Consider the following 26,723-nt stretch of genomic DNA (forward strand, 5'->3'; position numbering starts at 1 on the left):
GGCCCGGCCGGTCGGCGCCGCCACACCGCCAGCGGGCAGGCCAGCTCGCCGCTAATAAGCACCGGCTGCAGCGTCAGCCGTGCTCTCAGGGAGCTCAGCGCCGTTACTGTCCGGGGAAGCACCCTGCACCCCGCCAAACAGGCCTGGCCAGCCATACCAGCCAGGGACGCTTTCGGGCCCGAAATAATAAATGTTCCTATGTAAGGGGTACTATAATGGGAGTCACACATGAGACTCAGCAGCGGCTATGAATAGACCAGCGGCCAGAGGGCCGAGCGGGAGCAATGCAAACCGTGTTGTGCACGGCGTCCAGCGAGGGTCGCTGCCACGGCGCAGAGAGCAGCAGCCGCCGTCGGCCCCGTCCCGTGTCGGGGGAGATGCTCGCCGAGCCCGACCATGCGGCAGTGCTCAGCCGAGCCAATGGCACCAGGGCGGCACCCACACCGCGGTTTTGGTGGTTCCACTTCCGTCAGTGGCGCTCACAGCCGCGGACACTGCCAATCACCATGCGTGATTCAGCCAATTCAGCAGTGTAGTACAGACAGGTGTTCAAATGGTTTGGTATAGGTGCCGCACCAACTAGGAATGCACGATGATGCCTATAAAGTGAGCGCTGCCCTGTTCCCCGGGACAATTAGACATGAACAGTGCGAACTCTGATGTGGTTTGAAGATAGTGAAGTGTGGAATTTCATCTATCAGATTGCCTTTATTAGCATGCCAATCACAGTTATTTGGAGACAGCATATACCATCAAGTAACGTGACTTATTAAATTACGGAAGGGTCGCGATGCTAAGTTGCAGTTTAGTCTCTGCTGATAGGATATTGCTACAAGTTCAACTGCTGTCACCACGCCAAGATTCTAGGGGGAGTGTCGATCTTATGGTCATATCATGACCCGCTGTCTGCGGCGGTTGACCTGGTGAATGTCGCAGGGGCAGCCGGTTCCATCGGCCGCTGAACCCCGGCCCTGGCCAGCTATACCCCTCCTCGTGTCAGCAGCACCGCCTCACCTTGGGCGTGCTCTTCGCCGTTCCAACTATAGCAACTGGGGGGCACATGGGCCGTTTTTTACCCCCATTTTTCCCGTCCGCGCCATTGTGTCGGGAAATATGCAGTGCGGCCCGATACGGTACCGGCCCGGTTTTGGCCGCGCCGTTCCGTGTGATGGGGGACATCAGTTGGCGCTGCTGGTCGGCCAGCGCCAGTACCATCAACACGCAGCCCTGAACACGAGCAGTTGCATGACACTCATGTCTATTTTTGAAATGCATTGTCGCGAACAATGGAATGGTGTGATTTCCATCCACCTGTGACAGTCGTCGCTTAGGACAATGCGATGTCACAACATTGATTATTTTTATTCATGCTGGTATTTCCATTAATAACCACGCTAAGAGCCAGCGCATGCATAACGAATTGTGAACTAATTTGCGAGACGATGTAAGCTCGCCCTGTGGTGGGGAGTCAGCATGTATGTTGGTCCAAGACTGTGCTTGACTGACCGCAGGAGGTCCCGAGTTCAGGACGCTTCATACATGTAAAGTTGTTATAAAAATGATTGATGAATTAAGCTGAGCATGTGTATTCTGTTTACGACTATGTCTCTCCCATAATACATACATTTAATGCTAAATACTGGTTAATGGCTATCTACGAATACAAGTCCTAACCCGCAGAGGGCGCCCTCCATCCGATGAGCCTGCCAGAGAGCCCTTCCCCAAGGTGGTGCCGTGCCCAGAGCCCTCGGGGCTTGTGAGCGAGCGGGGTGGTTGGCGGCTGAGGACACCGACCCGGCCGGGTCCACACATGGCCCCTCACCTTCACCTGTGAGAGGCTGCCCATCCGTCGGCGTCGAAATAAAAACATTTTATAAATAAAGAGGATGGCGAGCCTTGGGCCGGCGCGCAGTGCGACGACCCTCCGCAAGGCGAGGCGGTTTAGCGCGGCGACGGTTAAATTCCTAAAGGTGGTTATTCACTGTGTGGATTATAATCAACGAACATTCTATTTATGGTAAGTTAAAGTAACGAGAAACCAAATGGGTCCTAATATCAGCCTTGCTTACCCTGCATCATACGTAACCGATGTCAGTATTCAGTACCTACGTCATCATTTGGCCAGCTGTTAGACAAGGATACCGCCGAGCGTGCATTGCAAATCGTTCCAAGGAGTGGATAGTAGCACGAAGTGGTTCTAGTGGTTTCAGGAAGCACGTTTCTTCGTGGCTCATTCATAGCTTGGCATTTTTCACGCCGCCTCATTAGTGCATGTACTCAGTGAACTCGCTCTCTTGTGCCTAGTGAGGCTACGACTCCGTTCGGTTGATGTGCCAGTCATGAACGCTCAGTTCGTCTCAATGCGGTGACGCAGTTCCCACTATGGCGCTGACCTACCGGTCAGATATGATGTTAAACTCGGTGCTTCCTGCGTGATAAGGTATATTTACAGAAGGCGCGAGGGTGTCACACGCTGGCGGACCGGCCGGCAGTCCCCAGTGACCGGCCGGCGACCCCCGGTGACCGGCCGGCAGTCCCCAGTGACCGGCCGGCGATCCCCGGTGACTGGCGCGGCCCCTCGGTCGGACCGGTACGTCCCAGATCGAGGACACGTCACGCTAAAACTCTATCAAACCAGCCGACAAACAGGCCAACGGCCGCTGGGCCAAAACACCCTCTCTGGATGGACATTGCCAAAGCACTTTCGGAAGCAGTAAGATCGTAGGCATGGTAAAACACCGAGTTATTACTGATTGTGCCAGGAACTTTCCCATAACATGTGAGCAACGCGAGGTGGAGCTGAGACTCAAAATCGCCACCCTTATATTATTCGCTGTGCTTAAAATCGACAAAACGCACAAAAACGATTGACTCGGCGTATGACCCTGTATGACATTGTCTGATAGCCAGGAAGCGGGCGGACTGGTGGGCAGCGGCCCATTGCTAAGGATGCCAGCGTGCTACTCCGTGACCGGTGACCTGCTCCACATCCCGCCCGAGTCTTCCTCCCCTGAGCGTCTCTGGCGTCACACAGCCCGGCACGCGCCGGCGACTGCGGCAGCGCCGTACCAACTGATCAGAACCGCCCGTCACCAGCCGCCCAGCAGGCCAACACTCGTCCACGTACAGAGGCCCCTGCGCGAGCGCACAGGTACTACAGTTTGACATCCTGGTACCGTCTGTTTGTGATTGAGGCGAACTCAGTCGACCTGGCGAGCACAGACCGACCGCTGGCCAAAGATGAGGCTAAGTTTAAAACTACTCTCCTGCCGGCCGCCACCCAGCCCCGGTCCCGACTGCCCCTCGTCTGGGGACACCCGGCGCACGGCAGTGCTCATTGTCCTACGGCAGAACCACGTCCACTCGGAGAAAGACAGACACACCACCGGCCCTAAAACATCTCGCCACGTCTCCCTCTCCACACCCGCGCCACACTCCACACAGGGAGAAAGGAGTCAAACCTATCGGCGCAGCCGGCCCCGCGCCGCCAGTCCCGTCCGTAACAATCTCAAAAACAGCAACAACAGCCCCACTACGGGACCCAGCTAGCCTGCCGCCGGGCGGCCCGGCGCCACTCAAACGCCTCTCATCACCAGACTACGGTCAACAATGCACTAGATGGTAGCGAGCCGGCGCCGAATCGCTACGAGGCGGCCGCCGGCGCGGGAGTCGGCGCGTGGCGCGGGAACGCCAGGCCGAACTTGGTCTCGAGGCCCTCGAGGATGGGCACGGCCACGCGATAGCCGCCGACGTGCGCCGGGTTCTCCTGTTTGACGGCCTCGGTGAGCGAGAGCGGCGCCGACGTCTCCGAGCCGGCCGGTCGCCTGTCGGACGGAAGGGCAGCTCAGGTCAGCTCAGGTTGGGTCGAGGAGGCCGGGTCAGGTCGTGTCAGGTTGGGTCTTTATGGTCGGGTGAGCTCGCGTCTGGTCAGGTCGGTGAGGTCGAGTCGTGTCAGGTCAGGTCGGTAAGGTCGGGTCGGGTCGGGTCGGGTCGGGTCGGGTCGGGTCGGGTCGGGTCGGGTCGGGTCGGGTCGGGTCGGGTCAGCTCAGGTCAGGTCAGGTCGGTAGGGTTAGGTCGGATCGGGTCAGATAAGTCTAAGTCGGGTAAGGTCAGATGACGTCAGGTCACAACAGCTTAGGATGTGTCATGTCAGGTCTTGTCAAATGAAGCGAAATCAAGTCAGTTCAGATATGCCGGGTCCACTAGGATCAAGTCAAGTTGCAGTCAATTAACCCGCACCCCGATGGGTTATTCAGCCATACGCGCCCTGCTGGGGGGGGGGGGCAGATTCTGCCCCCCCCCCCCATCTAACTTCCAAACCGATGGTCGTAGAAAGACGGGGAAAACGGTAATCGAAAGCTCTCAACAAGGCGGATCTTAACCCGCGACCTGGTGGGGGGGCTATTTTTTGCCCCCCCCCCTCTAGACTTTTTGATATATCTCCAGAACCGCTGCGCCGATCGTCACCAAACTTTCAGTACCCTCCCGGACATCAATTTTACACATTGTGACCAAAAATTTTTTCCAAAGGCTATGATAGGGTGGCCGGAAATGACGTCAGAGTGACGTCATGTTCTGCCGTTTTCGACCCAAAAAAGGGTTTCGCGGGAAGAGCTGTCAGGCCTATAGCTTTGCAAATACAGAAAAATGATAATGACATAAAAGCTGTAGAATTGACAGGACTACAAAACTGTTATCTCGGATTTTTTAAATTTTTGGATTTTGACCCCCAAAAATCAAAAAATATTTTTTTTTGGAAATAATCATCGAAAAATCCAAAAAGTTTTTTGAAATTTGCAAAAACCGGAACATATATGATAGTCCTTACCGCCTTCCATCCATATACCAAATTTTAGATTGATACCTCTTTTTTGGCGAAGTTACAGCGAAAAAAACTGTTCAAAATTGATGACGTCAAATTTTCAAACTCAATTTTTAGCAATTCTAGACCCCGTAGCGCAAAACAAAGACCACCATTAGACTCCCCGTGACGAGCTGCATCGAATCAATACCCATTTTATGCAAAACTATCAACTTTAAAATTTGACCTTTTTTGGCCTGACCTTGACCTGACCTTGACCTGAACTTCACCAGAAAGTGACCTAAGCCATACCTGATAGTCTTATAACCAACACCATTGAGTTGGAAATGAAAATTGGCCATAAAACATGCATCACACAACCTTAGTAAAGTTGGGCTCATGTGACCTGACCTGTGACCCTTGGTGACCTGACCTGTGACCTGACCTGGTATTGTCAGTGACCTCTAATAGCAACATATCTACTAGGCAACTGACGCCCTATCGCTGATTCTCGACAAAATGCGTTTTCTTCGGTGTTATAGCGCATTCCCTAGATGACCCGTGAACGGTGAAACATGTCATCTTTGACCTGACCTGTGACGTCATCGGTGACCCCGAGGTCAATGAAATTTGGATTCCCTCGACAAATTTGACAGGCCTTTCGAACACCGTTTGAATTTTGCGGATCAGTCCAGTAGTTTCGGAGATACGAGGGGGGGGCAAAAAATAGCCCCCCCCCCACCAGGTCGCGTTATAAACAGACCCCACCAGGGCGCGGGTTAAGAGAATATTTTTTTGCTTGAGTAGGTCAGAGGTCAGGTCAGAGGTCAGGTCAAGGTCAGGTCAAGGGTACAAAATGCAAGTTTCTACAGTATCGGCCTTGCACAGCAGTTGCCGAAGAATAGACCCAGACTGATTGCCCAAAACGTGTTCTTAGGCTACCAAGACAATATTCGTTGCATACAATACCATGCAAAGGTCAAGGTCAAGGTCAGGTCAGGTCATCAAAAACAAAATATAGAAAAGGGCATGTGCGACACATGTTTTATGGATCATTTTATTCATAGAATTCAATAGACTTACGCAATAAGTGATATGGACCACATCTGGATGAATTTCAGGTCGAGGCCAGGTCAAGGTCAGGCCAAGTGAGATCAAATTTTGAAGTTAGTTGTTAAGAGCTAAAAAGGTGTCTATCTGATGCAGTTTTTCACGGCGAATCGAATGGTGCTATTTTTGTTTCCGTACGAGGTCTAGAACTTCCAAAAAACTTCATTTTTCCAAAAAAAATGTGTGTCATGACGTCATAAAAGTTTGAATAACTCACACATTTTGGAAACGATTCTTCTAAAAATTGGTATGTAGGTGCACATAGACCACTTCTCTGACATAAATTCCGTTTTTTTCGATACCCTCAAAATTTTGGATTTTATAATGATTTTCCCAAAAGTCAGTTTTTTTTAGAAAAAAATGGGCCAAAATCCAAAAGTTAAAAAAACGAGATAGCCATTTGACAAACAACGTAGAATCACGTATAACCTTTTAAGTTACGTCTTGATTCCTTTAAAAATGAGGATGTTAGTGGCGTTTGAAGTTTGCCGTTTTGAGGCGAAAATGGCGTGACATGACGTCACTTAAACGTCATTTTCTCAAAAAAAAAATCCGACGGATTTGGCTCAAATTTTTCAGGGAACGTGTTAAATTGATGATCATAACGTACTGGAAGTTTGACGTCACTGGCGCAACGCGGGGGTTTTTGGGCGCCCGGACTACAGTGGTCATCGGCGCAGTGGCGTAACGCGTTTAGAAGTTATTGGCGAAAAACGGGAGGGGGCAGATTCTGCCCCCCCCCCCCCAAGCGGGGCGAGGGTTAAGATGAAGTCAGATCAGGTCAGGTCACCGGGACAGTAGCGACACGGCAGGGTGAGATTCATCAGATACGTACTTGATACATGGCACACTACGTTGAGACAGATGATAAGCCTGATAAGCCCTACACCGTGAATTGCGATGAATCGTACACGAATGGGTTGAACCCGCAAAAGAGCTAGGAGACAGGAGTATTGACATGTCACAAGTAAATGCAATAAAAAAGGCATCAGAAATTATAAAACTAGCGAGAAAATCCTTAAAAAATCAGCTCGCCTCATAAAACATAAGCAAGCAAAACACCCAAACACATAAACATTAAACGCATAGCTCCACCCAAACACAATCCAACTGAAATCTGAAGAGGCCCCATGGCGAATATGACTGCATTAGGTATACCCAGTGCTGTTAGTGACTGTGTACATGGACTAGTCATAGGAACCAGCAGGAATAACCAAGGACATACTTACCGGCCGTGTCCGATGCACTAAAATGGCACACAAGGAGGAAACAGGCGGATAACCAGTTTCCTGAGCAAACCCTAAAATAGACGGAATCGCTACGACAGAGAATAAAATAATCGGTTGAAGGATGATCGGTAAGAAATGTGTCAACATTTTTCTTCTTTTTTAATATTAGACGAGTGTTGTTCAGTGTTACTCGCGGAGAATGACCACACGCACATGCATAAGGCGCGTGGCAACGCAAAATCGCTGGTACGACTGGCATGAGAGGCTAAAATGTGGCTTACTTGCATGGCATTAGCAAAATATTAAGTTTTAAAAATCAGAAACCCATTAAGGTTTGCCATGCAACTAAGGTATGAAAGCATGCTTGATTAATTCATGCGTCTATATTACCGACATGCACGCAAATATTTGCTTCAAAGTGAGCGCACGATAAAACGTGACCTCCTGACGAAGCAAAGACATGCCCGAATGTAAAATGTAAGCTTACATAACCATAACGATGCATATATTGCGTTCAAAAACAATGTTTGAAAGCAAAAAAAAATCACTAAACAGACACTCGAAATACATACCGTATACCCTATCTAGTCCTAGTTCAATGACTCAAACAAAAATGCAAACAGTAAGTCAAAAAGCATGCCCTCCCATTGGATGACCGAATTTGAGCTGACTTGAGGCCTCTCCTATCGAGCTAATGATGCACCAGATCACACACGGCTGCTAAATTTGGTCGGCAGTTCCCGGAAATTGTGTCATCTCCGTGGCGTTCGGTGCTCTCCGGTCCGGCTGTATCCGGCCACTGAGGCCATGCAAGCCGCTACCGCTGGATACCCAGCACTGGTGGAAAGTTGGAGCGGTTGGAGGCCGCGCTCAAACGCGCGCGGGATGATGTCACTAAGCTGGTTGTTTCATGTGTGCGAGATGTTTAACCCTCGCCCGTAAACGGTGTTTTGCCACCTTCGCCCATGCAGGGGGGGGTTGGTGCGACCCCCCCCCCTGGCGTTTGAAAACGAAGCGTCGTAGAGCTTAGCGGAAAAGACCAACGGATTGCTCTCAACGAGATCTCGCGATTGGTGGTATATTTTTGGTCCTAGGTCAACATTTGACCTACTTATGACCGGTCAAAGGTCAAATTTTCTGAAAAATCTAACTTTTTCAGATTTCCGCGCCGATTGCGGCAAAACGGTAAGAGATATCGACTTGAAACCTTCACTATCGTGATCCTTGATCAATTCTCTATCGTTTGGTGTGTATTTCGATGTCATAACTCTAAAAATGATGCGTTGGGAGCATCGGAAGTCTGCAAGGTCATTTGTGCATTGGGTCACGTCAGGCGTGTGACGTCACTGACCTGACCCTGACCCAAAATGAACTACAAGAAACAACCGACGATGCCTGAAATGGATAGCAAATTCGAATTCAGGGCATCAAAATACCCCGAAAAGGCATACAAGTGCAAGAAGTCATTACAGGTCAACCGAGGTCACTGACCTGACCTTGACCTTTAGTAACCTTGAAAAGGTCAACGGACATTGTGCCAATGTCAAATCAGCCAGTTATGATTCTAAAACAATCCATCAGTGTGTCAGGTCAGTCGGCATTTATACCAATGTGAAGCAATCTCCAATTTGGCGTAAATCTGGCCGGAGGTTGTTCCCTTTATGACGTCATAACTCCGTGACCTGACATGACCTTGACAAAAAAAAATTACCAAAAGTTGCGCAAAGGATGCCCCAAAGGGTACTGAAAATTTGAGCGGGCTATCTGAAACGGTTCGGCGTGTAGCTAAGAAAAACCTCAGGGGGGGGGGTTGCACCAACCCCCCCCCCCCTACATGGGCGAGGGTTAAATACCAAATTCGCCTCGACGGTATGGCACACAGTTGAGATGGAATGCGGTTGAATTTATTCAAAAATTGCCTAGAAACTCGTTATAAATACAAAACCAAAAAAAGAATACCGAAAGACTGGCATAACAACCTCCGGTACATATCTTAAGCATCTTAGCATCTTGCCCACAGGCCACGCAAACCGACTATCCCAAGGTGGGCGACATCAGGCCAGGTCCGCCGGGATATGAAAGGCATACAGGACGCTTTGGTTCAAGGAAAAAGGTGAGGAATTCCCAGAAATCTGCCAGGGTGACCTTCAGCGCCCGCCTCTCATCAAAGGCGGTCGTATGAGAGCCACGAGCCGATGTCAGCGGTAGACTATTAGCCAAACGCATCACCAACCGTTCAGTCTACCCTCTGTTTAACTACCATAATCGATCATCTGCACCGGTTCTTCAGCCCGTCCCATTGGCGCTCGGCCCGACCGCTTCCTCGCCGGGTCCCAGAGACCGTCCCGCCGGGCGGAGGAGACGTCTCGAATAGTTCCTCCGGGGCGCTGCGCCGTCCTCTCTCCCCTCTCTCCTCGGAAGCGAGCCCGCTCGGCACATCTCACACCGCCTGGCCAGGGCCAACCTAACCGGTTCGGCCGGCGCCGCAGTGTAACGGGAAGTTAATGAGCTTAGCGGGCCCTCCCGGGTGTCACGCACACAGATAAACAGACACAGACGCCAACGGAGGGACGTCGGAGAGGCCCCCGAAGGAGGCAAGTGTCCGGGTCCTTGGCGGAGCGGGTAGGTTAGATCCTGTCCCGTTCAGCTGTTAGGCCGTCTTGGCATCTCCCCCCATTTAGGTTAGAATTAAAAATGCAGTGGGTACTGAACTAATACATAGTGGTCGTGATATTGGGACATCCTGCTCAGGAAATAATCAACTATCGGTGTTCTACGCAAGGACCATGCCGTTGCTTATAGGATGCAGCGGTGCAGCGATGCGAACTACCCGGTGCAGCGATAAATGTGCGAGCGCACTGCGCAGGCACCAAACATATGTTCCGTACTCCGGAGGCTGCATATGCTCCATCGGTGATACCTTCTGCTGAAAAGCATCTCTGCTCTTGTTCGAGTGAATTGATAGGCAAGGAGAATCTGAACTATTGTGAAGGTGATTTGAAGGCGTGGATATAGTGTTTCCGTTTGCTGGTTACATAAGTGCTCCGGAGTTCTGCATCAATACCTGAAGTTGAAGTTGACGGTGGAATCGGATGGGAGGGCCGAGTACACCACGGGGTACATCAATGGGTACAGGACAGCGGTACCAGATGGAGGCGGACGGAGTGCAGTAAGTCACGGGATACACCGCGGCCCGGGGTGTATCCCGGCGGTCAGACCGGGATAGATCGGACGGGAGAAGGGATGATCGGGGCCGTCTCAGTACTCACAGTCCGCCAAAGTCCACGTAGAAGACGCGCTGCAGCAGTTCGTAGGTGAGCAGCGTGACGCCGAACTGGGGCGACGACCGGAACACACGCGCTGCCGGCCGGGGGAGCGGGGTGTCAGTACCGGCCCGGCCAGGGTGCCGGTCAGACACGGGCACCAGTGGCACAGACAGACACATAACAGTCCATGCAGCAGCAGCGGTGTCAGAGAGCCCCGCCACTGGGACTGATAATATCGCAAGCAGGCCGATGTTGCAAAAGTTGTTTTCGTACCATAAGCGTGGATTAGCTGCACTCACTCTCAGGGACGCCTCAGCGTTCGTTTCAACCTCATGCATTCACCACTCATACCACCACATCAGTCAGTTCATTCAGTTCCAGTCTCGGTGCATTCCTTCATCTGGGACTTCATGTGGTAGACCCAAGGTAAACGGGCTGATCAGTGTTCGCGGATACACGTTATGTAAGAAGCTACGCTAAGTAAAACTGATTGGCCCGCAGTTCCCAGCGTGATGAAACATATTCCAGGTGGGCTCACTAAACATTGTACGTGTCTACTCGAAATGTGGTAAAACTACACGCAGCCCCGAAAGCCAGCAATCGGGTGGAATTCTATGTAGGGGTTGGGGTGATGAAGCAGGTCCGAACTCTGAAGGCGTATCGCACCGACGCACTAGATTGATTCGAAGAACGAGAAGACGACCAGAAAAGCCATACATAAATAGCAAAATCAGGACATGTCGTTTGGCGCATGTGTTTTGAGACCACGACTGCTCTAAAATTCCGCAAACACATTGCGGGACGAGGGAGGGTGACGTCACAGCGTAGCGTGTACGCCGCCGTGGCGTAACCGGCGCACCGCCAGTCAGAGGGAAATGATACTGTAGCCGCGGGGAAGATACCAAGCCGACCCAACCGGTATGCTAGACTGATACATTACGTAACGATGCAAATAAATCAATCAGCATCGATAATGTCTCAATGTCATATGACAAACGTCGTCATGCGTTTTTAACAACTCGCATAGTTGTTTTGTATATGTAACAGCTCGCATAGAAACAAGCGTTACATAATCCAGAAATACATGACTGCCGTTTTGTAACATCAATAATGACGCGTGGTTTATGTCAGCATCAGGAGCATCGGGTAGGATGTGCCGACATACGTACAGATGGTGCGTTAGCATTTCGTCCTCACCTCATTCCGGTGCACCGAGCACGGGATGAGTGGTTAGATGTTGGGTCCGTGGTAGTAGGTACTGCACGAGCTTTGGCTGACGGGCGCTCAGACCCCGGGCCCTGTCAGTAAATCGGACTAGCTTTGTAAAAAAGTGTTGAATTCCGTTGCGACCGCCAGTCTTATCTTATTTCTTCAGAGAAAGTCCCCTGAAGAGAGTCAATGGAAAAGAAGTCCCCTGAAGAAAGCAACTTCCCATAAAAGCAGCGTAGGCCGGGACATCCGGGAGTAATCACATGTTGCAGCACCATGACTAGTTAGCGTAGTAGCTTAAATCATTTGATGTCAGACTAGCTCGCGCCGGCAGGGCGATAGCTTGACTCCCCGTTCCGCGTCCCTCCCCTCCTTCCCCGGCCATCACCCGACCGACCGATCGACTCAGCAGCATCTGACATGCAGTGGACAGCTCAGTGGCAGGCACAAACGCCCTGGACAGGGCTGGCTGCGCTGCATTCGACATTCCGTGTCTCCAAAAGCATCCATACATGACAACGACGTCACACATCACCCAGATCTCAGAATTATACGGCTGAGTCGGATGCCATTTAAAACCATACTGCAGAAAGCCGCGCTGCCATGAAGCAAAGAGCAAATAATAACAAATCCAGACATGCAATAGTACGAAAGCGGGGAAAATGGAGTGATTCCGGGCCATATGGCTGGTAATTAGCGGTCTACGTTAGCACGGCACATGACTTATAACTTCTCCTTAAGAGCTCTCTGGTCTGCGGGCTATCCAAACCTCCTAGAAGGAGAAAAATAACTTTATTGGAGTGGTATAATTTATCTCGCATAGCAGCAAAACGCACAGAAAAATGCAGCAATCAGGAAAGGCATATAATATAAAAATGGAGGATTATTCTGGCCGAATTCCATTCAGTAATACGAATTGTATGTAGTAGGCATACTCTGCATTGTAGCGTAGCAGGGACATTTCGGTCGAGAGTGTTGCGTGGTATCACAAACTCCGCCGATGGCATCTTACTAGCCCTGTGCAGTCAGCCACAACGCCACTCAAGCCACCGTTCAGCCCTCTAGTACCACGCCGCCCAGCAACACACACAGACAGATACTTACAACTCTGCCCAATCAGTCTCAGTTAGACGGAGAGATAATACACAGATGATTCTAATCCCAGTCCCACAGACAGTCAGACAGACGGACGGACCAACAGCCACACATACATACACCCAGCTCTCTGCCATCCAGTCTCACAGTCATTACAGAAAGACACATACAAACTGTCATATGACATGACGCTCCATCCACTTCACATGCCTCCCGAGGGTCTCTGTTCCAGCCCAGCCGCCTTTATCCCACCCAGTAGGTACTCACCAGGCGCTCCCTTCCAGAAGGCCTTCATGCCCTCCTCGCTGTAGATTTTTCGGGCGGCGTCGAACACGCCCGTGTAGGTAGTCTGGCCGGCTCGTGCCGCCACCTGATCGCGCACACCACGGGGGAGAGGGTCAGTACGGCGGGGCACTTAGCGCACTGATGGGGTGGCGCGGGAACGGCGCAGCTGGCACCAGCAGCACGGGTCTTATTACATCCGAAGGAGGAGACAAATGGGAACAGAAAATTACTGACGAAGAAATTAAAGGAATATGAGCAAAGAAGAAAGATATGAACGACAAGAGTCATAAGAGTGAAAGACAGCTGCAGCAAGTCGCCGTCGATTTCAGCCTCTGATCGTCAGATACACTATGTAGTACATGAGCAAACAACAGTACAAGGATACAAACTACATATTCTACATGCCTACACTTCCCCGTGGGTCTGGCCGCTCCCCTGGAGACACTGACCTGGAGTCGCGTCTTGATGACGTCGGCGGGCGTGGTGAGCGAGGCGGCCGGCACGCCGCCGATGGCGCCGGCCACCAGCAGCGTGTAGGGCGCGTTGTAGCCGTTCTCGTCGGCCAGCAGCTGCTTGCTGTGCGCGTACACCGGGAAGTAGATGCAGCTGAACGGGATATCGCGCAGGAAACAGGCGCGCGCTCCCTGTCGGAGGAGGCGCGGCGGTGAGCGGCGGATGCAGCGGGAGCTCAGACACGGCTGGACGGAGGGGCTAAAGCGCAGGTCAGGTCGTCAGCCAGCTGGGGAATCGCAGGCGAACTCCCAAGCGGCCACCGACGAGCGCAGTGTGTCGGCGTTCACAGAGCAAATCCCAATCCAGTTAGCTTTTACCCCGAGCGGCTCGGACTGACCCATCACCCACCCGCCCTCTTTTCGAAGAGCCCTTCACCCATCTATTCCCCTCATAACAGCCCCCTGCACTATGCAGTAACGCTCCCGGCCTGCCGCCAGCCCCAGTCAGCAACATTCAGGACCGCCAACTGCCGGTCAGCGCCGGTCGCCTAGCGCGTCCTCTACAGCCCCCATAAATCTGAAGTTTTTCCTATCACCACGGCGCCCAAACTGTCATCGCGGCAGCCCGGTGAAACCAAATACGCACACACCTTGTAGAGTCCCATGAAGCCGAGGTCCTTGATGACGCCAATGGCGCTGATGCTGCGTCCGCCGGCGATCTCTCCAGCCACCTGCAGTCGGATCTTGACGATCTCCAGCGGGTTGGTGAACACCACCTGACTGCCGCCGGCCTGTAAGCAGGGGGTCACGTATGAGCATACGCAATGCAAAGGTCGGTCCGCCCATACGGCACGATGAAAGCTACATATGTAATACGAAGTAAACACGGCGCCAATCCTGCCCAGATGAGAGTGTGACTTCACGCGCATCCGTGTTAGATAAAGTAAAACTTGATTAGAAAGACAAGGAAATGACTAGAGTCATCACCTCGTTCATCTCGTTATAATGCGGAATCAACTTTGTCTTTTCGTACAATAACTCGTAACCACTTCTGAGACCAAGTCCCGGTGTCAGGTCCAAGTCCCGCGTTGATGCTAGTTGCTTCACTTACACAGCCTCCGGCGAGCACCTCAGCCCAGATGGGTATGGTGCCCTGTTTGGAGGTGAGCTTGTCGCGCACCAGGTCGTTGACGGTCAGCTTGATGGCCTTCTCGGGTGCCACGCCGACCAGTTGCGGGATCAGGCCGCGGTAGAGGCCCGAGAAACCCTCGAACCGCACCACCTGGCGGCGGGGGTCAGAGGTCAGCGCTGCCGTCACCGGGACGAGAGACGGACCGCAACCGGGCGGTGAATTACGGGAGAAAGGGGCCGCCGATGGGACTTACAAATAATACTCCAGCTATATTCAGCTTGTGTAAAGCTTACAGAATTAGAATTACAGAATTAGAATTACAGGATTAGAATAGGAATAGAAAGAACAGAACAGAATTACAGAATTACAGAATTAGCTTACAGAATTACAGATTTGTTCGGTGTTAGGTAACATACAAGTTCTTAGCTCAAAACTGACAGCGCAAAGTCTCTGGTAAAGTACCAGATGAGCTTCGGACACAGGAATAATTAGCATTGTCTCGTATGCAATTGAATATGAATGAATGTAAACATTTTAAGGGGAAGACCACGGCTAAAGGAGTGGCGAAAACAGTTGTACCTAATGAATTCAGTTCTCAGTAAAGAGCCATGTTGACCGTTAGAGATTTTATAGTCTGTGCTGTGACGCCATCGGTTAATCCATGTAATTGCGCTGGTTCATAAGCGACATCGCTTTTGTCGACAAAAAAAAACTGGTTAGTTGAGATACTCAGACATGTACGTAAGCAACACGATTAGATAAGGATAAAAAACTGGAACATCGCGACGACCTAAAACCGTAAAACCGTGGGCGTTGTTAAGCAGTCCATCAGCAGCAGCTAAGTGTCGCACAATGGCGTCGCAAAGTGGTTAGCCAGCTGAGAGACCAGTTTACGTCAACTGTCCAGCAACTGTCCGGTCCACCAAAAAGGGGGTCGGCGTAACGCGAAGGCAGACGAACTCATGGGAAGGCAAACGCTGGATCGAGGCAAAAACTCGCTACTTGGCAAACAAGCGATGGCGGGCTGTTTGGCAAGGTAAGGGAAGGTGGGCCGCGGAGCGCGAGAGATGGAAGACGGGCGGTGGGCGGACAACGGCGTGCCGTACGCGGCGGATGACAAGCGGCGGGCGGTAGACGGTAGGCGACGGACGATAGGTGGCGGACGATAGGTGGCGGACGATAGGTGGCGGACGATAGGTGGCGGACGATAGGTAGCGGACGATAGGTGGCGGGCGACAGGCGGCGGGCGGCAGACGGCAGGCAGCTGGCGGCGGCCGGTAAGGAAGGCGGTATTCGGCGGGCGGCGGGCGGAAGACGGGCGGCAGGCGGCCGGCTGGCGGCACGCGGCGGACGGTAGTGGAAGGCGGCGGGCGGTAAACGGTGGGTGGAAGGCGGAGGCGCCAGGGCTCTGACGCTAGTGACTGGGGCAGATCGGAGCTGTGCATAGCGAACAGCATCTGGTATATTCAGCCGATCAGCTGCTGTCGAGATTCGGGCTCCCAGCCACAGAAGCTGTGCCGTATGACAAAGCGAGTCCCTCACGTGTCGGACGCATTTGGTCGCGATCCGCCGCCGCTGCCGCCCGCGGCCGTCCTGCCGCCACCAGGGGCCACCGGGACCGGGGTGGGATCGGGGACGGGTCAGAGCAGAGAGCCACACAGGCGCCGGACGGCCCCGACCCGGCCAGACAGCCCCCAGACAGACTGGTAGGACTGCTGAGAGCGCGGATTACCTACACCAGAGAAAACTGCATGCAGACAGTGGCCAGTGCCGCAAGACGCACCATTCCCCACGAGTTCCGAGCAATCACAAGCAGATCCGCACAATCCGGGGTTATCTACCAGCAATACCTTCCACAGAGAATATCTGATTATTCACTACCCACTACATAGCCTACCGACAACACCACATCGATCAGCCAAGACACCTAATGACACCCGCGACGTGTTCTAATACCGCCCGGAACCGCAACCATGCACAGCAGCCCAGGCACCAAGGCCGCGACGCCGATACTCACCTTTTTGAAGCAGTCGAACGAGTTTTTGTACATGAGCTCGCCGATGAATGAGCCCGTCCGCTGGTTCTGCATCCGCGTCTTCACCAGGTCAATGGGGTACACGGCCGTCGCTCCCACCGCTGTCAGCGGAGAGAGAGGGGGAGAGAGAGAGACGAGAGAGAGAAGAGAGAGAGAGAGAGAGAGAGAGAGAGAGAGAGAGAGAGAGAAGAGAGAGAAGAGAGAGAGAGAGAGAGAGAGAGAGAGAGAGGGAGGGAGGGAGGGAGGGAGGGAGGGAGGGAGGGAGGGAGGGAGGGAGAGCCAGAAAAAGGGGAGGGGAGAGGAGGCAAAGGCAGCGTCAGTGTGCGTTTCGAAGACAGATGCGGAACGTTCAATAACGCCACGACACTTTCCGCACTTGACAGTGCAGCGGCCCCCTAGAGCTGACCCACCACTACCCCTCTACCCCTTTATCGAGAGTTCACCTTCGAGCCCTGCCCCCCCCCCCCCCCCCCCCGATGACCGTTCTCACCTCCTGCCACGGAGCCCAGTGAGAAGCGGTAGACGCTCTCGAGGACCTGGATCAGTGCGCCGCGCTGGTCCGGGGACTGGCGACACGGCAGAACGCCGTGGTAAGACACAGCAGAGAGTGGGCGGATGGCGTGCAACGGCAGGGTACGGCACGGTGGGAACCGGAGTACCGACACAGTAGGCAGCAAAAGCAAGGATCGATGGAGCACCTGAGACGAAACTAATTTATGTGGTAGCATTCAAAAGACTACAACCCGAGAAACACCTGATATGATCTGAGATGGCAAAACTGTCAAAACATGTCATAAATTAGCATAACTTAGAAGCATCGTAACTATTAATATGCTTACGCCACAAAAAGCCTACGCTTCCCTTGTCAGAAAGAAAATTCCCAATGGAGACGCTCAATCACAGCAGAATAAGAGATAATATCACAAAATGGCATAGTAAAACAAGACATGATATAAGACAGCATAAAACGACACATCGAGGGGCGTTAGTCGTGGACACGGCGACGGCGGGTGTCTCCGTCTCACCTCCACGGCCTTGATGTCTGTGTACTTTTTGGTGACCTGTTTCATGTACTGTTCGGGCGCCATCGCCTGCAGGTCGGCATACACTAGGCGGCTGAGGACAGACGGCCGAGGTCAGTCGCGGCATGGCGCGGCGCGCCGGGTCACGGAGGGGCTCCCCGCCGGGCTGATTCCCGTAGGCTGGGAGGTTGGTCCTACGCAGGTATGACTATTACCACTGACTATCTCACATAGTGTAAACTTCAAGGGAAACGACTGATGTGGTTCAGCCAAATGGCTATGGCACGCAGGAAGGCCATTTGACCTTTTTCTGTGCTAGTTTTTTTTTTGGTACGAAATGACCAAACGACTAAAATGGAACACGGTGTTAAGAACATCAGTGAGGTGAAGGCTATTCGCGTATGTATGTACCCCTCTCGAAACATCGAATAATGCTGCAGCTCAAAATGAGTGGGAAGATCAGAAGTAAAGCAGAGATAACTATATAACGTTGCTGGTTCTTGGCAAATGCGCGTAAAAGCTCAAACTGAACTTAGAAGCGAGCCACATATAAGTCAGGTATTTACAGGCCAGGAGCAAATTGAAACCACTCACTTCACGGAGATAATGGTAAAAAGGGCAAAAACTCTCAAACACATAATCATATCGATACAACCAGATGGTCAAAAGCATGTGCATTGTGCAGTGCTGCGCGCGCTGAAAACCCAGTCGAAATGGCAAAACGAGGAAACACGCGATTAGAAATCGATTCGTATGGCAGCCGAGCATGACGTATCGCTAAGCGTCAGACTATTCACCCCAGGGCTGGAGTATCGTCTCCGAATAGAGACAGGTCGATCCTCGCAGCGACGGAACGAGAGGTTCGTCTTATCAGCGACAGGTACACGACAAACACCACTCAGACGAGATAAGCTAACACGGAGGCCGAGTTAAGCTACCGACTAGGGGATGGACATGGGAGTTAAGAAAAATCACCCGATCGCTTGTGATCACTGAACAAAGAAAAAGAAGGTCATAGGTCAAGATTTAATTCATATCACAAACGGCCACACTTATTCTACTCTACCCAATACTAATATTCCCAAATTTTCCCATTACCAATAATAATAATGATAATAGAATGTTCCCCTATTTCGGTAAGTGATTTTACCCCGCCTCTCTACTGTTCTAGTCTCCCGTCAGCGGCTTACTTGGTCTGCTGGATGAGTCCGGACAGTTTGAACAGAATGTCCACCTCCAGCGGCGTGATCTGTGACATCATCTGTGCCGACTGCAGAAACTCCTCTGCAACGACCAGACGGACGTCAACAGTCACAGCGAGACACGGGCTTCACATCGAACGGTCGTGTCGGTCACAGCTCTGACAGCTTAAGGCTAGCTGAATTGTCAAACGTCATGCCCGGAGGGATATGAATCCGTTTTATCTGTCAACCTAGCATTACGAGCACTCTTCTCATCCGCGCAGCGTGCGCTCTGCCGGGCGCAGAGCGCACAGCGCCGCCGCCAGCGGCACCAGCAGCGCGCACCGCATGGTGGCTACCAGCGCAGCACCGGCACTCGCACGGCCATCTCCACCGCGCACCCCGGCTCTCACTGGCCGGCGGCCGGCGCAACACTGCCGGCACCCGGCGCCCCCGGATCGGACCACTGTCGGGCCGACCTCTGCCGAGCGACGGTGGCGTCGCCGGGCGGCCGCGGCGATAAACCGACCGCCGGGAGGAGGCGCGGCGGCGGCATCTACGGCGGACCGCGGCGGCCGTCGGACCCACTACACCGCCCGAGATCACTCCGGCACCCGCTCTCCGGGCCGACAAAGGCCGAGATGGGGCCGGCCGGCGCCGCTGCACTTGCGTGTTGCAGGCGCGGTGCATGCGGTGGCGGGCCCGGCCGGTCGGCGCCGCCACACCGCCAGCGGGCAGGCCAGCTCGCCGCTAATAAGCACCGGCTGCAGCGTCAGCCGTGCTCTCAGGGAGCTCAGCGCCGTTACTGTCCGGGGAAGCACCCTGCACCCCGCCAAACAGGCCTGGCCAGCCATACCAGCCAGGGACGCTTTCGGGCCCGAAATAATAAATGTTCCTATGTAAGGGGTACTATAATGGGAGTCACACATGAGACTCAGCAGCGGCTATGAATAGACCAGCGGCCAGAGGGCCGAGCGGGAGCAATGCAAACCGTGTTGTGCACGGCGTCCAGCGAGGGTCGCTGCCACGGCGCAGAGAGCAGCAGCCGCCGTCGGCCCCGTCCCGTGTCGGGGGAGATGCTCGCCGAGCCCGACCATGCGGCAGTGCTCAGCCGAGCCAATGGCACCAGGGCGGCACCCACACCGCGGTTTTGGTGGTTCCACTTCCGTCAGTGGCGCTCACAGCCGCGGACACTGCCAATCACCATGCGTGATTCAGCCAATTCAGCAGTGTAGTACAGACAGGTGTTCAAATGGTTTGGTATAGGTGCCGCACCAACTAGGAATGCACGATGATGCCTATAAAGTGAGCGCTGCCCTGTTCCCCGGGACAATTAGACATGAACAGTGCGAACTCTGATGTGGTTTGAAGATAGTGAAGTGTGGAATTTCATCTATCAGATTGCCTTTATTAGCATGCCAATCACAGTTATTTGGAGACAGCATATACCATCAAGTAACGTGACTTATTAAATTACGGAAGGGTCGCGATGCTAAGTTGCAGTTTAGTCTCTGCTGATAGGATATTGCTACAAGTTCAACTGCTGTCACCACGCCAAGATTCTAGGGGGAGTGTCGATCTTATGGTCATATCATGACCCGCTGTCTGCGGCGGTTGACCTGGTGAATGTCGCAGGGGCAGCCGGTTCCATCGGCCGCTGAACCCCGGCCCTGGCCAGCTATACCCCTCCTCGTGTCAGCAGCACCGCCTCACCTTGGGCGTGCTCTTCGCCGTTCCAACTATAGCAACTGGGGGGCACATGGGCCGTTTTTTACCCCCATTTTTCCCGTCCGCGCCATTGTGTCGGGAAATATGCAGTGCGGCCCGATACGGTACCGGCCCGGTTTTGGCCGCGCCGTTCCGTGTGATGGGGGACATCAGTTGGCGCTGCTGGTCGGCCAGCGCCAGTACCATCAACACGCAGCCCTGAACACGAGCAGTTGCATGACACTCATGTCTATTTTTGAAATGCATTGTCGCGAACAATGGAATGGTGTGATTTCCATCCACCTGTGACAGTCGTCGCTTAGGACAATGCGATGTCACAACATTGATTATTTTTATTCATGCTGGTATTTCCATTAATAACCACGCTAAGAGCCAGCGCATGCATAACGAATTGTGAACTAATTTGCGAGACGATGTAAGCTCGCCCTGTGGTGGGGAGTCAGCATGTATGTTGGTCCAAGACTGTGCTTGACTGACCGCAGGAGGTCCCGAGTTCAGGACGCTTCATACATGTAAAGTTGTTATAAAAATGATTGATGAATTAAGCTGAGCATGTGTATTCTGTTTACGACTATGTCTCTCCCATAATACATACATTTAATGCTAAATACTGGTTAATGGCTATCTACGAATACAAGTCCTAACCCGCAGAGGGCGCCCTCCATCCGATGAGCCTGCCAGAGAGCCCTTCCCCAAGGTGGTGCCGTGCCCAGAGCCCTCGGGGCTTGTGAGCGAGCGGGGTGGTTGGCGGCTGAGGACACCGACCCGGCCGGGTCCACACATGGCCCCTCACCTTCACCTGTGAGAGGCTGCCCATCCGTCGGCGTCGAAATAAAAACATTTTATAAATAAAGAGGATGGCGAGCCTTGGGCCGGCGCGCAGTGCGACGACCCTCCGCAAGGCGAGGCGGTTTAGCGCGGCGACGGTTAAATTCCTAAAGGTGGTTATTCACTGTGTGGATTATAATCAACGAACATTCTATTTATGGTAAGTTAAAGTAACGAGAAACCAAATGGGTCCTAATATCAGCCTTGCTTACCCTGCATCATACGTAACCGATGTCAGTATTCAGTACCTACGTCATCATTTGGCCAGCTGTTAGACAAGGATACCGCCGAGCGTGCATTGCAAATCGTTCCAAGGAGTGGATAGTAGCACGAAGTGGTTCTAGTGGTTTCAGGAAGCACGTTTCTTCGTGGCTCATTCATAGCTTGGCATTTTTCACGCCGCCTCATTAGTGCATGTACTCAGTGAACTCGCTCTCTTGTGCCTAGTGAGGCTACGACTCCGTTCGGTTGATGTGCCAGTCATGAACGCTCAGTTCGTCTCAATGCGGTGACGCAGTTCCCACTATGGCGCTGACCTACCGGTCAGATATGATGTTAAACTCGGTGCTTCCTGCGTGATAAGGTATATTTACAGAAGGCGCGAGGGTGTCACACGCTGGCGGACCGGCCGGCAGTCCCCAGTGACCGGCCGGCGACCCCCGGTGACCGGCCGGCAGTCCCCAGTGACCGGCCGGCGATCCCCGGTGACTGGCGCGGCCCCTCGGTCGGACCGGTACGTCCCAGATCGAGGACACGTCACGCTAAAACTCTATCAAACCAGCCGACAAACAGGCCAACGGCCGCTGGGCCAAAACACCCTCTCTGGATGGACATTGCCAAAGCACTTTCGGAAGCAGTAAGATCGTAGGCATGGTAAAACACCGAGTTATTACTGATTGTGCCAGGAACTTTCCCATAACATGTGAGCAACGCGAGGTGGAGCTGAGACTCAAAATCGCCACCCTTATATTATTCGCTGTGCTTAAAATCGACAAAACGCACAAAAACGATTGACTCGGCGTATGACCCTGTATGACATTGTCTGATAGCCAGGAAGCGGGCGGACTGGTGGGCAGCGGCCCATTGCTAAGGATGCCAGCGTGCTACTCCGTGACCGGTGACCTGCTCCACATCCCGCCCGAGTCTTCCTCCCCTGAGCGTCTCTGGCGTCACACAGCCCGGCACGCGCCGGCGACTGCGGCAGCGCCGTACCAACTGATCAGAACCGCCCGTCACCAGCCGCCCAGCAGGCCAACACTCGTCCACGTACAGAGGCCCCTGCGCGAGCGCACAGGTACTACAGTTTGACATCCTGGTACCGTCTGTTTGTGATTGAGGCGAACTCAGTCGACCTGGCGAGCACAGACCGACCGCTGGCCAAAGATGAGGCTAAGTTTAAAACTACTCTCCTGCCGGCCGCCACCCAGCCCCGGTCCCGACTGCCCCTCGTCTGGGGACACCCGGCGCACGGCAGTGCTCATTGTCCTACGGCAGAACCACGTCCACTCGGAGAAAGACAGACACACCACCGGCCCTAAAACATCTCGCCACGTCTCCCTCTCCACACCCGCGCCACACTCCACACAGGGAGAAAGGAGTCAAACCTATCGGCGCAGCCGGCCCCGCGCCGCCAGTCCCGTCCGTAACAATCTCAAAAACAGCAACAACAGCCCCACTACGGGACCCAGCTAGCCTGCCGCCGGGCGGCCCGGCGCCACTCAAACGCCTCTCATCACCAGACTACGGTCAACAATGCACTAGATGGTAGCGAGCCGGCGCCGAATCGCTACGAGGCGGCCGCCGGCGCGGGAGTCGGCGCGTGGCGCGGGAACGCCAGGCCGAACTTGGTCTCGAGGCCCTCGAGGATGGGCACGGCCACGCGATAGCCGCCGACGTGCGCCGGGTTCTCCTGTTTGACGGCCTCGGTGAGCGAGAGCGGCGCCGACGTCTCCGAGCCGGCCGGTCGCCTGTCGGACGGAAGGGCAGCTCAGGTCAGCTCAGGTTGGGTCGAGGAGGCCGGGTCAGGTCGTGTCAGGTTGGGTCTTTATGGTCGGGTGAGCTCGCGTCTGGTCAGGTCGGTGAGGTCGAGTCGTGTCAGGTCAGGTCGGTAAGGTCGGGTCGGGTCGGGTCGGGTCGGGTCGGGTCGGGTCGGGTCGGGTCGGGTCGGGTCGGGTCGGGTCGGGTCAGCTCAGGTCAGGTCAGGTCGGTAGGGTTAGGTCGGATCGGGTCAGATAAGTCTAAGTCGGGTAAGGTCAGATGACGTCAGGTCACAACAGCTTAGGATGTGTCATGTCAGGTCTTGTCAAATGAAGCGAAATCAAGTCAGTTCAGATATGCCGGGTCCACTAGGATCAAGTCAAGTTGCAGTCAATTAACCCGCACCCCGATGGGTTATTCAGCCATACGCGCCCTGCTGGGGGGGGGGGGGGGCAGATTCTGCCCCCCCCCCATCTAACTTCCAAACCGATGGTCGTAGAAAGACGGGGAAAACGGTAATCGAAAGCTCTCAACAAGGCGGATCTTAACCCGCGACCTGGTGGGGGGCTATTTTTTGCCCCCCCCCCTCTAGACTTTTTGATATATCTCCAGAACCGCTGCGCCGATCGTCACCAAACTTTCAGTACCCTCCCGGACATCAATTTTACACATTGTGACCAAAAATTTTTCCAAAGGCTATGATAGGGTGGCCGGAAATGACGTCAGAGTGACGTCATGTTCTGCCGTTTTCGACCCAAAAAAGGGTTTCGCGGGAAGAGCTGTCAGGCCTATAGCTTTGCAAATACAGAAAAATGATAATGACATAAAAGCTGTAGAATTGACAGGACTACAAAACTGTTATCTCGGATTTTTTAAATTTTTGGATTTTGACCCCCAAAAATCAAAAAATATTTTTTTTTGGAAATAATCATCGAAAAATCCAAAAAGTTTTTTGAAATTTGCAAAAACCGGAACATATATGATAGTCCTTACCGCCTTCCATCCATATACCAAATTTTAGATTGATACCTCTTTTTTGGCGAAGTTACAGCGAAAAAACTGTTCAAAATTGATGACGTCAAATTTTCAAACTCAATTTTTAGCAATTCTAGACCCCGTAGCGCAAAACAAAGACCACCATTAGACTCCCCGTGACGAGCTGCATCGAATCAATACCCATTTTATGCAAAACTATCAACTTTAAAATTTGACCTTTTTTGGCCTGACCTTGACCTGACCTTGACCTGAACTTCACCAGAAAGTGACCTAAGCCATACCTGATAGTCTTATAACCAACACCATTGAGTTGGAAATGAAAATTGGCCATAAAACATGCATCACACAACCTTAGTAAAGTTGGGCTCATGTGACCTGACCTGTGACCCTTGGTGACCTGACCTGTGACCTGACCTGGTATTGTCAGTGACCTCTAATAGCAACATATCTACTAGGCAACTGACGCCCTATCGCTGATTCTCGACAAAATGCGTTTTCTTCGGTGTTATAGCGCATTCCCTAGATGACCCGTGAACGGTGAAACATGTCATCTTTGACCTGACCTGTGACGTCATCGGTGACCCCGAGGTCAATGAAATTTGGATTCCCTCGACAAATTTGACAGGCCTTTCGAACACCGTTTGAATTTTGCGGATCAGTCCAGTAGTTTCGGAGATACGAGGGGGGGGCAAAAAATAGCCCCCCCCCCCACCAGGTCGCGTTATAAACAGACCCCACCAGGGCGCGGGTTAAGAGAATATTTTTTTGCTTGAGTAGGTCAGAGGTCAGGTCAGAGGTCAGGTCAAGGTCAGGTCAAGGGTACAAAATGCAAGTTTCTACAGTATCGGCCTTGCACAGCAGTTGCCGAAGAATAGACCCAGACTGATTGCCCAAAACGTGTTCTTAGGCTACCAAGACAATATTCGTTGCATACAATACCATGCAAAGGTCAAGGTCAAGGTCAGGTCAGGTCATCAAAAACAAAATATAGAAAAGGGCATGTGCGACACATGTTTTATGGATCATTTTATTCATAGAATTCAATAGACTTACGCAATAAGTGATATGGACCACATCTGGATGAATTTCAGGTCGAGGCCAGGTCAAGGTCAGGCCAAGTGAGATCAAATTTTGAAGTTAGTTGTTAAGAGCTAAAAAGGTGTCTATCTGATGCAGTTTTTCACGGCGAATCGAATGGTGCTATTTTTGTTTCCGTACGAGGTCTAGAACTTCCAAAAAACTTCATTTTTCCAAAAAAAATGTGTGTCATGACGTCATAAAAGTTTGAATAACTCACACATTTTGGAAACGATTCTTCTAAAAATTGGTATGTAGGTGCACATAGACCACTTCTCTGACATAAATTCCGTTTTTTTCGATACCCTCAAAATTTTGGATTTTATAATGATTTTCCCAAAAGTCATTTTTTTTTAGAAAAAAATGGGCCAAAATCCAAAAGTTAAAAAAACGAGATAGCCATTTGACAAACAACGTAGAATCACGTATAACCTTTTAAGTTACGTCTTGATTCCTTTAAAAATGAGGATGTTAGTGGCGTTTGAAGTTTGCCGTTTTGAGGCGAAAATGGCGTGACATGACGTCACTTAAACGTCATTTTCTCAAAAAAAAAATCCGACGGATTTGGCTCAAATTTTTCAGGGAACGTGTTAAATTGATGATCATAACGTACTGGAAGTTTGACGTCACTGGCGCAACGCGGGGGTTTTTGGGCGCCCGGACTACAGTGGTCATCGGCGCAGTGGCGTAACGCGTTTAGAAGTTATTGGCGAAAAACGGGAGGGGGCAGATTCTGCCCCCCCCCCCAAGCGGGGCGAGGGTTAAGATGAAGTCAGATCAGGTCAGGTCACCGGGACAGTAGCGACACGGCAGGGTGAGATTCATCAGATACGTACTTGATACATGGCACACTACGTTGAGACAGATGATAAGCCTGATAAGCCCTACACCGTGAATTGCGATGAATCGTACACGAATGGGTTGAACCCGCAAAAGAGCTAGGAGACAGGAGTATTGACATGTCACAAGTAAATGCAATAAAAAAGGCATCAGAAATTATAAAACTAGCGAGAAAATCCTTAAAAAATCAGCTCGCCTCATAAAACATAAGCAAGCAAAACACCCAAACACATAAACATTAAACGCATAGCTCCACCCAAACACAATCCAACTGAAATCTGAAGAGGCCCCATGGCGAATATGACTGCATTAGGTATACCCAGTGCTGTTAGTGACTGTGTACATGGACTAGTCATAGGAACCAGCAGGAATAACCAAGGACATACTTACCGGCCGTGTCCGATGCACTAAAATGGCACACAAGGAGGAAACAGGCGGATAACCAGTTTCCTGAGCAAAC

General features: G+C 52.4%; 1 protein-coding gene across 5 annotated transcripts in view; it reads right to left on the reverse strand.

Annotated features, from left to right (window-relative positions):
- Positions 1-2,425: 2,425 nt before the first annotated feature.
- LOC122378272 (calcium-binding mitochondrial carrier protein Aralar1-like) overlaps positions 2,426-26,723 on the reverse strand; it is a 43,375-nt gene continuing 19,077 nt past the window's right edge. For 4 of the 5 annotated variants that reach the window (XM_043359138.1, XM_043359136.1, XM_043359139.1 and 1 more), the window contains exon 18: positions 21,942-23,340. In XM_043359138.1, coding sequence (XP_043215073.1) covers positions 23,160-23,340 — 181 coding nt within the window. In that variant the 3' untranslated portion in view covers positions 21,942-23,159. Of the gene's footprint in view, positions 3,825-10,409; positions 10,501-12,977; positions 13,081-13,444; positions 13,640-14,097; positions 14,239-14,558; positions 14,730-16,596; positions 16,716-17,104; positions 17,181-17,639; positions 17,731-18,826; positions 18,921-21,941; positions 23,341-26,723 lie in introns of those variants that run through there. The other variant, XM_043359137.1, reaches the window with a different exon arrangement.

Source organism: Amphibalanus amphitrite, unplaced genomic scaffold, assembly GCF_019059575.1.
Source record: "Amphibalanus amphitrite isolate SeventyFive unplaced genomic scaffold, NRLGWU_Aamphi_draft 000057F_arrow, whole genome shotgun sequence".
NCBI lineage: Eukaryota > Metazoa > Arthropoda > Thecostraca > Balanomorpha > Balanidae > Amphibalanus > Amphibalanus amphitrite.